General features: G+C 34.5%; 1 protein-coding gene across 1 annotated transcript; it reads right to left on the bottom strand.

The window, feature by feature from the left end:
* Positions 1–1,011: 1,011 nt before the first annotated feature.
* On the bottom strand, positions 1,012–3,909 carry LOC123526980 (uncharacterized). Its single transcript, XM_045306234.2, has 3 exons — positions 3,160–3,909; positions 2,645–2,732; positions 1,012–1,699 (listed from the first exon to the last, which is right to left on the bottom strand). Exons 1-3 carry the CDS (start codon positions 3,874–3,876, stop codon positions 1,296–1,298), a joined length of 1,209 nt encoding a protein of 402 aa, XP_045162169.2. The 5' UTR covers positions 3,877–3,909; the 3' UTR covers positions 1,012–1,295.
* Between the last annotated feature and the right edge of the window lie 12,186 nt (positions 3,910–16,095).

The following is a 16,095-nucleotide window of genomic DNA, read 5'->3' as shown; positions in this document are numbered from 1 at the left end:
ATTTTTTGATATAAATTATAGTAAATAGAGGTATTCTCCTCTGAAAACGAATTTTTCGATTATCTTAATAGTTTCGTGAAAACTGTGGATAGTTTTGACAAATTGCCCTCCCCCTCATCCAAACCCCCACCCAACCACCCAAACCCTCTTGCTGGTTGCAATACATGTTTCCAGAGGATTTTGTTAACTATCACAACATCAATCTTGAAATGACGTGTGGCGGCCGTAAACGTTCTCTCTGTGCTCAGATTTAGTGATGTAGTATTTTCTGGTTCTTTGGGATCGTCGAGTCCATAGAATTCCGCTTAAGCCCATGCTAGGGGACGTGAGAGGTGTTGCACTTTCTAATACCTCTCAAGTACATACTCAGTCAAACAGAGTCTGCTATTACTTTCCTTGGTTGAATCCTAAGCTTTCAAAAGATCTTCGGATAGATTTTATTTACCGAAACAACGAAATGTATGTCAATGAAATTAAATCTTCCCCTTTCGCTAGTCTGGTTCCCGTCGTACTATGTATTTTAGTACAGTGAAGGGGCAGGTAATCCAGACTACCCCTTTCGCATGTAACTGTTTCGGTAAGCGGTAAAAGGAAACTGTGTATTTTATCTAATGAATATATGATAACTTTAAAACGTTATATCTGTTTATTGGCACTTTTGTATTAAAAGATAAAATGTTGTTGTTCAAACAACATTATAATAAGAAAAACGAAACCTATTTAGGATTATGTTACAACTTTTACCATGTTTTAGGAAGAAAAGCAAGTTTTTAATATATTAAAGTTCTGTCTGTTTTTCAGCGTGCCAGGTGTAAAATGCCAATACACGAGATATTTACCCAAGTGTAAGTAATCTTCAGTTGGAGGAGCTGGGGCTCAAACTCACGACCCATGGTTTCTCAGTGCTATCATATGACCCACTGCGTCTACTCTATGTGGGGTTAGGTGGGTGGGGTGTGGGGGGGGGGCACTTGTATAGTAGTGATCTAGGCCTGTAACGCAGCTGTAGAGGCCAAATTTTCCACATAATATATATGAAACCTGATCAGAATGTTTTTCTGTATGAAATCTAGATAAAGTTTGCAATTGGGTCTTCATGATTTATATTCAAGGTACAACAGTCCAAATCGTGTCAGCGGCTAAGGGCCATCATGGTCCTCTTGTTTCACTACTCATAAACAGTTGTGCACATTGATGCTTTTTTAAAGACCTTTATTATCTAAATTTCTGTTCTGTCTCTTCATCTTGTGAACACAACTTCTGTTATTTCATTGAAGATATACACTAAATATTAATTAATCCATTTCATTTAACAAGAAGCCTGAAAATACTGTAAAACATTGTCCAAACATTTGACCAGCCCCTTTTGTTTGAATCCATACTTCAGATCCCTGTTCCAGTTCAATGACCCAGTGACACCCGGCTGTCTGGTAAGTATTCGTACCGACCGCGTTCGGAAATACCGTACCTATCTCAACACCATCTTTGATGAAAGCCAACTGTTGAGCTCTGTTTGGACTAGACGTTGCCGACAAATGCAAGACATACATTCCCTTTACTGGAGCTATCAGTATGCCGATGTGGTAATGATATGCACCTCCTATGTTAGAGATGACTTTGTCGAAGATAATCGTATGCTTGTCCCCAAGAGTGACTACATCACTAGAAACACAAGCAGTGAAACCAACTTGGTGTCCCACTGGAAGACAGGAGGACAAAAAAGAAATAAAATGGTTGCTATTTGTTTCTATGCTAAAGAAGTGACTCTATCAATGTGTTCCTAAATATCTTCCCAGTATTTTCAAGTTTTCAATGTTTCATTTTTACTTTCCATTTAAGATTCCCATGAGCACGAGGGTGGTTGCAAATTTAATTACCTCAAACGACCAGACCGAGTCATTTTGCTTAGTTACGTTTTATGCTTCCAAAGCGTCTCCTTAACAATTTTATTTAATGATAATTGCCAACATTTCAACGAAGTCATACTAACTCTTTTAATTTTCTCCTATACCCAGACAAAACATAGAAAAGGCTTGGACAAAGCAACAACTTTATTACGGCCATTGTGACTGGCATGTAAACAACATCTCTGCATTTTAGACTCAGAACCTCGGGTGTTAAGGAAACATTGACCGTGAAATTGTTATTACTACCTGGGAAATATACCGCCTCAGTAGCAACGATAACAAACGATTAAAATTGTGCAATTCCACCTGCTATTTTTTTGTATTTAGATTAACTTATAGCCGGCAACAGAAACCCACAACTTCTTCAGATTGTTAGTAATTTTAGTGGCAGGATAGTGCAAGATACAGAAGACGCTCTAATTCCAGAGCCTTCCCTGGTTGTTAACCGTGCCAGGTGTAGAGCACCCATATGACCATAAACGGGACTTTTATCCTATAATGTTATCCTGATATATTCAATTTTAAGTTGGAGAAGCAAGGGGTTGAGCTGGTTTTCTAAGTCCTTCAGTGTTACCACTGGACCACTGCATCTGCTCTAATTTCATCTGGTGAATAGGTAACTATGTATAATATATATTTAAACGGGGCTCATGATAAAGGGCAGCGAATGTTTCAACAAGCTAAAGTGGACGAAAGGATGGCAGATAACTACTGCAGTGAACCTAATTACTTCCTACCATTTAGCGATAACCTCTTGAAATTTCGGTCATTGTTGTACACCGTAGATCTTATCTCTCTCGTTATAGTATCTCTGTTACTGTTCTCCTTAAAAGAAGTAAACAACAGGAGTTATTAAATCATCTTTTCTTATCACAACGTTTATGTTTTGTACATAGCAATAACTGGAACAGAAAAAAATATGTTACAGGAGTATGTTCCTCTTAAACTTTGGAAAACTTAAAATGCATATTCATACGGTTTATTAGACTGGCTCCTGTCCCTATGTTTGTTCAACATATATATGTTTATTCATTAAACGGGAAGTAACTCCAGCAGGTTGTTACTACATTGACTTTTTATTGCCCCTGGCTTCGAACATAGGTATGGTTAAGCCATCAGATAAAATGTGCTATTTTAGAGGCTAAAGATTTTCTTATTTTGCTTGCGGTATTTATATAAAAAATAACCATGCAGCCAGGGAGCCAGGCTAATGGTTTATATAATTGTTAGGAAGAAATATAACGTGCCTTACCATTATCTTGTTTTCGGCAAAGTTCTGCCTTCCTTCCTGCTTTTCTATCGTTTCGTCCGTAAATAACTCTTTACTATACTCGTTTTCAACGCTCGGGTCTCTTTTGTTTCTTCGTTTAGTCTCAACTTTGATTCTTTGCTTTGTTTTTCGGATTGTGAGTTCTTTTTCAATCTGTTCTTGCATTAGATCTTTTCTACCCGAGTCTCGAACTGCAAACTCTGATTTCGTTTCCTTTCTACGAATAAACTTACTGTTTAAATCATTTTCAGTTCCGGTTTCATTTTCTATATTTTGATACAAATCTATAGGTGCAAATTCCTCAACAAATTCCGCTTTCAGCTTCTCAAGAAGAACCAGTTCTTGGACCTTTAGTTTCTTTGCAATGGTAGCTTCCATTTCCTCCCGTAGAACAAATTCTCGCGTGGCCAGTTTAGTTGCAATTAATGCGTCTACATCATCTCGGCGAACAAACTCTTGACTTGCCAGTCTCTTTTCAACTTGGTCATCAACTAGTTTTTCTATATAGATTTCAAGATCCGTAAAATTTATCTGCACATTGTATGGAATATCAGCGGCACCAACTAACACTAAAGTTATTAGCGAAGATACAAAAGGAATGAAATACGTACATTTTGTGTCGACCATTTTTATTCCTGATATTATTTTGAATGACCTAGAAAAAGTAAGGCTACTTTGATCACGTTTTATTGTGATCATTAGACCTCCGGGAGAACTAGATGATAAGTCAAGATCTAGGCGTGGTCTCGTTCTGATATAATATATCAAACCTTGACTTCAATGGTGCTACTAGTTTCTTACACATTTGCAGTGGATATTTTCGAAGCCAGTCATGAGTTTTCTCGTTAACGATTGTACTTATATATAAACTTAAGCTACTCCGTGGTATTATTTATGCAGTTGGTTGGCTATGAATGACTCTCTGACTCTCTCTAAAACTTACATGTCAATATTCTATTTGCAAGTGCAAATTAACCGAATAGCATGAGTGTACAAGATTAAGCTTTACAGTTAAGGGAAGTAAATTATCACAGGCAATAAACGTAACTGTTTGAAGTTACCTCCCTCTTTCTATAATAAAAGCAAGTATGGGGCTGGCAATTAATTCCATTTAGTTATAATGTGGGGAAAGTATGAATGATTAGAATACATTTCCATTCATAGATTTGTTTTGCTCGGTATCAAACGATCTCAAACTCAAAGTAGTCTGTATCAACATATTCATACGAGAAATGCGACTTTCGTATTTGATAGTCAGAACCTGATAGTATGATAAATAGTCTTTAGATATCTGGGTTTTTTTTGTTTTTTTTTTTTTTTTTTTTAAACTTTTTCTTCAATGTTTTTTTTTTTTTAGTTGTTGTTGCTTTTTATGACCTTTATTCTTATGAATGAGATATGAAATGTTTCAAATACTGTATACAAGGTCAACAAAATCAATTACATTTGACAGTGTGGGGGGGGGGGGGGGGGGGGGGGGGGGGGGTGTTATTTTTTATCTTTGCTTCTCTGTTAAATCGAAATCAGTTTATACCGTATTTTTAAAAAAGAAATAAAAACCGTTACTTGTACGAAAGACATAAACGAAAGGGAAAATTGTCAAGTACTGAAAAACTAATGAAAAATGAAATTTTTGATGTTTATTCGATTGATAATTAGTTCGATACTGTTGTATACAATAACAATGACACTAAATGACAGAAAAACATTCTTTTTAAATACATTGATGCATGACATTTTAATCATCAAGGCATTATTTTGTACATATAAAGTTGCAGTCAATTGAACTGTAGATATTAAGAGTTAAGCATAACTCTCAATATTACTATTACAAACTTTTAAAAACGGAAATTGCTACATCCTTTTGTTGCGTAGTATTATCATTAACCTAGTCTTCGGCATAAATTAATTTGCAGTATTTTCCCGACTTTCTGACAGTTGTTCACTGCATACCACTATCTTATGGTGGCATTTTGACATTAAGGTAAAGTGTGAATACTTTCTCGCAGTGGAGTCCATTCCTCAATCTTCAAAGAGGGTTGACAGCACTAGATATAAGGGTATTATATAATTCTTCTATTTGAATTATCAGGGGTAGTTTCATTATGACTTCATAATCATTTTAATATAGGCCATTTGTTTATGTTCTTACGATATAAGTAGCACATATTCGGCCAAATGTTTAATATAAGTAGCCCATTTCAAGTGCCAAGATAGGGAACTGAATAGATAGTGTCGTCAGGAAAGATAGCTATTAAGTGAATCACTGGTAAATTGCGTGAAAATCTGGCTAATTTTGGTCATATGTCATGATAAAAGAACAGACACACTTTCCGCTATCTCCGAGAGGAAATGTTATTACATGTTGTATGTCTGAGTAAATTGGTAAACTTCTGATCATAAAATTTATCCATTTCGTTCTCAAAATGAATTTTTCAAATCTTAAGGTGAAAAAATTTGGGTTTCTTTACAAAAAATATATTTTGTTATAGAATGTTTATCTGATATTGAGAAGTATGCACATGTTTTTCTATATAATGTATATCTAACATTGAGATGTGTGTACATGTTTTGCTATACAATGTATATCTGACATAGGGAATTATGCACATGTTTTGCTATACAATGTATATCTGACATAGGGAAGTATGCACATGTTCTGCTATACAATGTATATCTGACATAGGGAAGTATGCACATGTTCTGCTATACAATGTATATCTGACATAGGGAAGTATGCACATGTTCTGCTATACAATGTATATCTGACATAGGGAAGTATGCACATGTTCTGCTATACAATGTATATCTGACATAGGGAAGTATGCACATGTTCTGCTATACAAAGTATATCTGACATAGGGAAGTATGCACATGTTTTGCTATACAATGTATATCTGACATAGGGAAGTATGCACACGTTTTGCTATACAATGTATATCTGACATAGGGAAGTATGCACACGTTTTGCTATACAATGTATATCTGACATTGAGAAGTATGCACACGTTTTGCTGTATAATGTTTATCTGACATAGGGAAGTATGCACATGTTCTGCTGTATAATGTATCTCTGATATTGAAAAGTATGCACATGTTCTGCTATACAATGTATATCTGACATAGGGAAGTATGCACATGTTCTGCTATAAAATGTATATCTGACATAGGGAAGTATGCACATGTTCTGCTATACAATGTATATCTGACATAAGGAAGTATGCACATGTTCTGCTATACAATGTATATCTGACATAGGGAAGTATGCACATGTTTTGCTATACAATGTATATCTGACATAAGGAAGTATGCACATGTTCTGCTATACAATGTATATCTGACATAGGGAAGTATGCACATGATTTGCTATACAATGTATATCTGACATAGGGAAGTATGCACATGATTTGCTATACAATGTATATCTGACATAGGGAAGTATGCACATGTTTTGCTATACAATGTATATCTGATATTGAGAAGTATGCACACGTTTTGCTATACAATGTATATCTGACATTGAGAAGTATGCACACGTTTTGCTGTATAATGTTTATCTGACATAGGGAAGTATGCACATGTTCTGCTGTATAATGTATCTCTGATATTGGAAAGTATGCACATGTTTTGCTATATAATGTATATCTGATATTGAGAAGTATGCACACGTTTTGCTATATAATGTATATCTCACATTGAGAAGTATGCACACGTTTTGCTATATAATGTATATCTCACATTGAGAAGTATGCACACGTTTTGCTATATATAGTATCTCTGACATTGAGAAGTATGCACACGTTTTGCTATATAATGTATCTCTGACATTGAGAAGTATGCACACGTTTTGCTATATAATGTATATCTGACATTGAGAAATATGCACACGTTTTGCTATATAATGTATTATCTGACATTGAGAAATATGCACACATTTTGCTATATAATGTATATCTGATATTGAGAAGTATGCACATGTTTTGCTATATAATGTTTACAATGTATCTGATATTGAGAAGTATGCACATGTTTTGCTATATCATGTATGTCTGACATTGAGAAGTATGCACATGTTTTGCTATATAATGTATATCTGATATTGAGAAGTATGCACATGTTTTGCTATATAATGTTTACAATGTATCTGATATTGAGAAGTATGCACATGTTTTGCTATATAATGTATGTCTGACATTGAGAAGTAACAAAAATGGTTTTTTTCGTAAAGCTCACACACTGCTGATAATACTGACAGATAATATTACCCGAGTGAATAACTCAGAGAGATATCTACTTGAACACCCTCAGGTAGTGTTTTTTTCATTATTCTCAGAACAATATATAAGATTTTCTTATACCGCCCAGACGCTAACTTCCTCAAACGTATAGAGTTTCCCCATTGTAAGAATACTTGGCAAAATATTAACATAATAAGTTTACACAACATATCAGAATGAGAAAATATGATGGTCACAAGGCCATAGTCACACTGTGTAAAATCTGAACAAACTGTTAAGTAAAGAGTATAAAGGTCGCATATGAACTGTATATAATTGTTCGCTAAAATCTTCAAAGGCCTGTATCTTTATTATTATATTTATATAGCACACACTATTGACCGGCAATTTACATTAGGAGCCGTACAATAATACAGCAATATGTTCATCCGTAGGCAAAAATAGTTATACTCGTAATAAACGTTAAAGACGTAATATTATACGCATTATTAACTTGATATGTCCACTGTAGAAAAATTTTCATTAAAGGCTAATAATGCCTTTATTTGAAATGTGGCGGCCACATTTTCCGCCATGATTAAAAAAAAACTTTTAATGTATGGTTAAATCCTATTTCCGGTAACTTTTTTCTCTTAAATTTGTCAATGGGTTGAATATTGATAAATACAGTGGAAAGTTAATTTGAATTTATTGGTTTTTGTTACCTCCCTTTATGGCTGTAACTGTAAATGTTCATGTACAGTATTAAAAATAGCACTTTTCTTAACATGTAATTGTGCATAGCATCTATTTGGACAGCTGTTCCATTTGTTTTTAACATAAAATTTAAAGCCTTATGGAACTTTAGATGTAGTTAACTAGACAAAATAAATAAAAATAATTAACTGAGCTTATACACACAAATTATATATTTATTTTCTGTTTACAAGGATACTGTGTAGTAATTGTTCATTTTTTCAACTATGAAAAACTTTAAAAAGAGCGAACTTCAAGAATTAAGTTTGCCATATTTCTCCACTTTCAATGAGATATAGCATCAACATATTCTTCCCTTATTCCTTCAGTCAGGTACTTTTGATATATTCGTAATTAAAAGAAGCGGAATTAGCTGCATTGTTTTCAGCATTTGTTCTGAAATTTGTAAACGTTTAATGGCTATTTTATAGTTTATGGAGAGATAACTCCGTAATTCGCACTAATTAAAGGGACACAATCCAGACATATACCGGTAGTGACCTGACGTTCGGAAACTCCTCTGTTACTGATAAGCACATGTTTTAATTGCCATTAAGGCCATGCAGATATAGTAATGTACATTTAATGGTGGTGTTCCCTGATAAGGGAATTTGACTTCTGGTTGGCTTGTATAAGAATGAAGCAAAATTCACGACTCATTATTTTTACAATACATTGGGGACCTCTACAGAACTATGTTTGTTTTACAGGTAGGCGGGCATCATTGATAAAACATTTACTTTTTGAGCAGCTTTTCCTTGAAATTCATCTTTTTTCTACGTTAATAACTCTGGCTTCAGTGTCCATTGCTTAAAAGGACTAAAGACACCAAAGAGCACTTTCCTGTATAGGGACCCCCACATGTTATAGCCTATATAAAAACTATCTAAACGTATTTAATTCCATTTTATACATATTTTACGAAATAGTCGAAATGTTAATGAGACATATCTGGTCATGTCAAAATTAACAGTTCAAGAACCACATACTTCTAACAGATATCCTATTAGTTTGAATTGTCGTGAAAATTTAATTGACCAGATGCTTTTTAAAGTAGTTTTAGCTGTTTGCTATAACATAAGGTGTTTTATACCTAAGTAAATATCTTTTAAAATAAATGTACACAACCTATTTTCCATTGTATTAAGTAAAGTGGTTTTTTTAACATTAAGCAAAAAGGGGAAGGTAATACTACAAACATTCAAGACTAAGTTAAGCTTCTTGGACCGTATATTTTCATTGCCGTCTATTATTATGTAAAGAAATATTTATTAACTTTTTTCTTTCAAAGGGTTAAAGTGATAGAATATAATGTCATAAAATGTTAAAAATAAAGTACCCTAAGGAAATGAAATTTAAGATTATTCAAGATAGAGTTTTGGTTCTAATACTGTAGATGTGCTCTCTATCATGATGCCAAGATACATTAAATACCATTCAAAGGAAATAAAGATGTTGTCTAATGTTGTACAATGTGAAAAAATAGGTAAAAAAAGGAGAAAAAATCTAAAATTATTCAAAATAGAGTTATGGTTTAGTGCTCAAAACTCTCTTATTGCAATCTGTTCCGTTGTCAAATTTTGTCAAGTTTTTCTTTTTAATGTCAAAGTGGGCGGACAGACGGACCAGGCAAAGTGATTCCAATATAGACGCAAAGTTTTGTTTTTGTATAATTCTAGGTTACTTTAGTATAGCTAATAAGGTGGAGTACCATTCAAGAATCATAATTGTTATTTGTTTATCAACATTGACAATGTGGTTTAAGACACTTACGTACGGATGGAAGACAGACAAAACGTGATCAAAATAGCACAGCATCATCCTTCGGTTGTTGATGAGCTAAAATATAATTTATGTACCACATTAGTAATATTGCTTAAAGAAAATAAAAAAGACATCAAAAAGATTCACATGTTATTTTAATAGAATTCTGATTATTTTGTTTTACTTTACTATTAAGATCTACAAAAGCGGCAGCAGCAACATTTACAATTACAAAAATGTAGTTTGATTTTATGGCCAAAAAGTCAAAAAAGGAATATCACTGGCGTAAACTGTCCGACAGCATAATGTAAGCAAAATGCAGCGCCTGAAATTGCATCACAAAATTCAAGGGAGATTAACAAAGGAAAATATCTTTCGAACTAGTAATGGTACTTTGAAAACCTCAGTATTATTATAAAGTACTGTAAAATCATTTAATTTCGTGGGCATGAAATTTCGTGGTTTTGGTCTAAACGGAAATATCGTGGGGATATGAATTCGTGGATTTCAACTTTACAACATAAAATGAATGGGAATTTCACTTGTTCGTTGGGATTAAATTTCGTCGATTGACTCAGCCACGAAATCCATGAAATTTAGTCCCCCACGAATATTAATGATTTCACAGTATTACCAAAAAAAAAACACTAACAAACAGCAGCCCAATGTTTACAATTAATCTTAAATAGATAGGTCTCTAGATTAACGTCAAAAAGGTCCTCATTGGCCTAGAGGTTAAGAGCGCTGACTTTGATCACTTGTCCCTCTGTGGGCTCGAAACCTCGTTTGCGGCGAACACTATCCCGTCTACACAGGTTGTATTTTCTGCCATTAACATCATGTTCATGTTCTTTTTTTTTTACATTTTATTTACTTTTATATCACTAACGTTAAAGGTGTTTTCCCAATATCAGATATTTTACGTAATTATGAGGGCCCTTTAAAACTATTGAAGTAAACGGAAATCGGACAGTATATTATACCTTATCAAACACGTAAACATATCACCAAGATGCTAAATGTCGGAAAGGACATAGACCTCTCTCAAACCTCAATGTTTTTAATCAGTAGCCATATTACGCCGCCAATTTGAATACATTTGAAGAGCCCGGGCCGCCACCGCTATTTGCATTTTTTGACCCAAGTGTTTACATTTTTCATAATCCAGTTCATCTGTTGACTTTATGGTGTGTAATTTACTTGAGTGAAAGGTGAAATCAAAGAAAGCTTGTCAGTGATCTGATGAAGAATTTGATCAGAAACATGTTGTACTTTCGGCAGTTCCCCGCCGAGCCGTCCGTGCCTTGTACTACAATATCAAAATAAGTCATCCATCACTCCCGTCAGAAGAAGGACGATTTAGTCATAGAAAATGGCTTTTCCGTACCCATGACGCCATCAAGTTAAAACTTGTACGAATCTTTGGTTAAGTCGAGGCGGCAGGAATTTCATAGGAGTATTCTGAGGGTCCTTAAACCCACTATTACGCCAGAAGTTTTCCATCAGAGGCTTTTTTTGTTGTTGTCCGCGACCTAAACAGACATTGGTAAGCCTTCTTGTATGAAGAAAACTGACGAGGACATCCTTGACGTAAATTGAGCTTTAAATGTTTTATTTTTTGAAACTTTAGTGTTAATTGTTTGTTTATGTAGGCTGAGTGTGTTTGGCAACAGGTCCATTGCCTTTCGGTATTACTTTAGTTCAGTTTGTATGCAGACTTTATGTTCTGTTAATAACAGATAACTTAATTTTGTATAATTGTGCCTCTTGTAGGTAATTGGAGCTAAGAGGAATTTTGCTGATATAGTAAAAGCGTGAAAGTAGAAATTTAGAAACAAATATTATTATTATACCACATTTATATAGCACTCTTTTCATGCACATTGCACGTTTAAAAGTGCTTATAAAAATTATCTAGTCGATACCAGACTAACTTTAGTATTTTTCCCTTTCTTCATGGTAATCTAGCTTGTAACTTCTAGGCACAAAAAGTTGCTGTCAAGGTAAACATCGACCGTATTTATTTTTTTTTCTGGCCAATACTTTTTATTTTATTTTATTTGGGTTTTACGGCGCACTAACAAAGTATAGGTTATATGGCGCTAAACAGGACTACAAATTTTGGTTTCATATCTCATTTACATCGAAATAAAAACATGAGGTATGGAATCAAAATTTGCATACCTGCTGGAATCACAGAGTTACAGCAAAACCAAGTGTTAAGACCCTATTAGTCGCCTCTTACGATCATGCAAGGGTAAGGCAGTGGTTCCAATTCTTTTCATACACAGATCGTCCCAGAACCACATGGGGCCTAGCCAATACTTGCCTTCACAGAAAAGTAGATGGTTACACAAGTTAAAATGTTGTATGTAATAATAGACAAACAAATAAATCACATAAATGATACAAGGAAAATGCTTTTCGCAAATTATTCATAAAACAGTTTCAAACGTCTGCTATCTACCGGCTCTATTTGATTAAGTTACCATGACTTAATTTTTAGTGCTTTTTATAATCTTTTTTTTTTTACATCCTAATACACTATTAACGCGATCATATAAAAATCATTGAAAGACATGAGTGCGATTAAAAATTTTCGTTTATTTACAATCTTTATAATCTTATTTCGATGAAACTTGTTAAATTGTGGACTTACAAAAATCTTTTCGTCAAATAGTTCCGTAAATACGAATTTAGATTACCACTGCTATGAACAGATCTGATCCTTGTTTAAACAAAATCACCTCAGCCATATATTTAGAATGATGTAAGATTTTTTATTTATTTTGTCAACATAGTCTTCCGTATAATGTCATTAGTTTACTAAAGCATTACCAAAATACATGTACAAATAAATCATACCCGACCTAAATCTTATTTAAAAAAAAATAAAATGGATAGTTTATATTTTTAAGTATGATTATCTTAGCATTAAATATGTATGGAAAAAGGAAAACAAATTATATTTCACCATAGTAACAACATTATTAGTCCAAATCCGTGACTCTAGTTACCTCCCCTGACGGTCCGTCCGTCAGTGGCTACAACATAGTCAGTGGCAATCCATTTAGTAATCAATACGACATCGATAGTAATTCTGGACAAGGCAGTCTGAAAGACAGCTAAATCCCCCGCCACTGCTATGGATAGTGAAAGGGTAAACCTTTGATTTTAGCTGTGACCTTGACCTTGAACTGACATGGCTGACTCATGAATTCTGCACAACGTCTTGATGAGGTGATCATTTGACCAAAGTTTCATGAAAATCCTTCAAGGGGTTTAGGAGATACAGAGCTGAAACCTTTGACCTTCAGTTGTGACCTTGACCTTGAGTTGACATGGCTGACTCATGAGTTCTTGATGAGGTGATCATTTGACCCAAGTTTGATGAAAATCCTTCAAGGGGTTTAGGAGATATAGAGCGGACACAAAATGGAAGGCTCAAACCTTTGACCCTAAGTTGTGACCTTGACCTTGAGCCGGCATGACTGACTCATGAGTTCTGCACATCGTCTTGATGAGGTGATCATTTGACCCAAGTTTTATAAAATTCCTTCAAGGGGTTTAAGAGATATAGAGCGGACACAAAATAGAAGGCTCAAACCTTTGACCTTGAGTTGTGACCTTGACCTTGAGCCGGCATGGCTGACTCATGGGTTCTGCACATCGTCTTGATGAGGTGATCATTTGACCAAAGTTTCATGAAAATCCTTCAAGGGGTTTAGGAGATACAGAGCTGAAACCTTTGACCTTCAGTTGTGACCTTGACCTTGAGTTGACATGGCTGACTCATGAGTTCTTGATGAGGTGATCATTTGACCCAAGTTTGATGAAAATCCTTCAAGGGGTTTAGGAGATATAGAGCGGACACAAAATGGAAGGCTCAAACCTTTGACCCTAAGTTGTGACCTTGACCTTGAGCCGGCATGACTGACTCATGAGTTCTGCACATCGTCTTGATGAGGTGATCATTTGACCCAAGTTTTATAAAATTCCTTCAAGGGGTTTAAGAGATATAGAGCGGACACAAAATAGAAGGCTCAAACCTTTGACCTTGAGTTGTGACCTTGACCTTGAGCCGGCATGGCTGACTCATGGGTTCTGCACATCGTCTTGATGAGGTGATCATATGACCCAAGTTTCATGAAAATCCTTCAAGGGGTTTAGGAGATATGGACCGGACACGATTTTGTTACGGACGGAAGGACGGACGCAGACCATTCCTATAATCCCTCCGCCACGGCGGGGGATTAAAAATGTATACCAAGTTATTGCCAAACCTGCCGGTTCTCTTTAATAATTGGATAATGGATTAAACCTTAAATGAAATTAGCGGCAGCCATGATCTTTAGGTAGACATAACAAAACACATTATTTATAAAAATGTATTTTGCCTTTGTGAAATTCTACCTTACTGGCATTATCATTTAATTATTTAGCGATTTTGTAAACTGGACTTTTAAAGATTTGTTTTACATTCGGAATTATACTTATTCTTAGATAAATGGTTGTTTAAAAGTTAATGAAATGAAAGACGTTTTGTTATCATGATCAAGCTTGGTGTACAGACTAATGGTCAGTCTGTTTAATCATTTTAAACTTACTTCTATCCCATAAACTACTGAATTAATGTGTACAACTTCCGTGGTTGTTCGAAAATCAAAGCACTTACATTTCAGGAAAGGAGCGTCTTTTGTAATAAATTTAAGCCTATCTTGAAATAAAGAAGTGCGAAATTAGAAATAAATCGGGAATAAGATCGAAATAAATTGTAAATAAACAGGACTGGAAACGGTTGGTGTGAAATCTAGTTTATTTCTAACCCCTGCAGCTAGACAACAATTAGAATTAACGACCCGTTGAAGTGTTATGAAGCTAGTTTATGTTTCCGTCCGGTAATGAACCTCCAAACCATGGGCTCCTGACCACAGTGTCAGGTCGCATACACTTTACAGTGGCGTGGCAAATAATCATTTAAATTTTCTGCATCGTAAATTTGATAAAGGCCACATCTGAATTGAATGTTTAGGTCTTCAACAAGAAATATATATCTATTCATAATTGCGCATTTTTATTAAATCCGTTTTTTTATGTTGACGAATATATAAAACAAATATTTACATTTTACGAGTACTGGTTATTTTGTACAGAGGAAGCGTTATAATAGAATATGTGCAAATAAAAAAAAAAAAATTCTTCCATCAATTTTATTTTTCTGCTCAATATCTATGCTTAATGCTTTGCGTAAACATGGTTTTCCTTTTGATTTATTTTTGAATACAGGATAGAATCCTTCATTTGGTAATATCTGATAGGTATACCATGCTTTATATTGTTTTCTATGCGTTTACAACACATTACATGTATATTTGAGCCGCACCATGAGGAAACCAACATAGTGCATTTGCGACCAGCATGGATCCAGACCAGCCTGCGCTTCCGCGCAGTCTGGTCAGGATCCATGTTGTTCGCTTTCAAAGCCTATTGCAATGAGGGGAAACCGTCGCAAATGCACAATGTTGGTTTTCTCATGGTGCGGCTCAATCCATGACTACATACCATATGAAAATACTAAATGTTTGAAAGATGGTGTACTATGTACAAGTCTATAATAAGATTTCTGTTCTGTATTTTTTTTGCCAAATGTTCCTAGTATATCTTGAAGTTTTAAAAAAATCACGGTTTAATAAAAAGAACTACACTGTATAAATATATTAATCTGTCTGTATGGATTGTTGCAGAACCCTTTTTTTGAATTCTAATATCTAAGTTAGCATAAATTAAAAATTATGTAAAATTTCATAAAACAATCTTCTTTTATTGGCCAGCGCTGACAGGGAAGAGTACTTTGTATGTCATGAAACTGACATTATTATATGGATATTTTAAAATTCAAAAATATTCTTCTGCCGCCCGTGGAAAACAAAAAGTGAAATTATGTAAAAGTAATGTCTTCGTCTTGTGAAATTAAGCCGCAATTCGCGAAAAAAAAAATTGTAGATTAGTGTAATATGTTGCCCTTGGGGGCACGGGTTTATAGTGAAAACTAGTTATTTTCGTTTTATTAATAAACAATATCTGCCAATAGTATAATAATGAAAAAGGTCATATTAGTGAAAGTGATCATACCTTTATATTTGTATACAGTACTTACAATAAAATAATGAGTTTATCATAA

This window comes from Mercenaria mercenaria, chromosome 14 (genome assembly GCF_021730395.1).
Source record: "Mercenaria mercenaria strain notata chromosome 14, MADL_Memer_1, whole genome shotgun sequence".
Lineage (NCBI taxonomy): Eukaryota > Metazoa > Mollusca > Bivalvia > Venerida > Veneridae > Mercenaria > Mercenaria mercenaria.
Note: the sequence above shows the minus strand (reverse complement) of the source record. Positions and strands in the feature narration are given on the sequence as shown.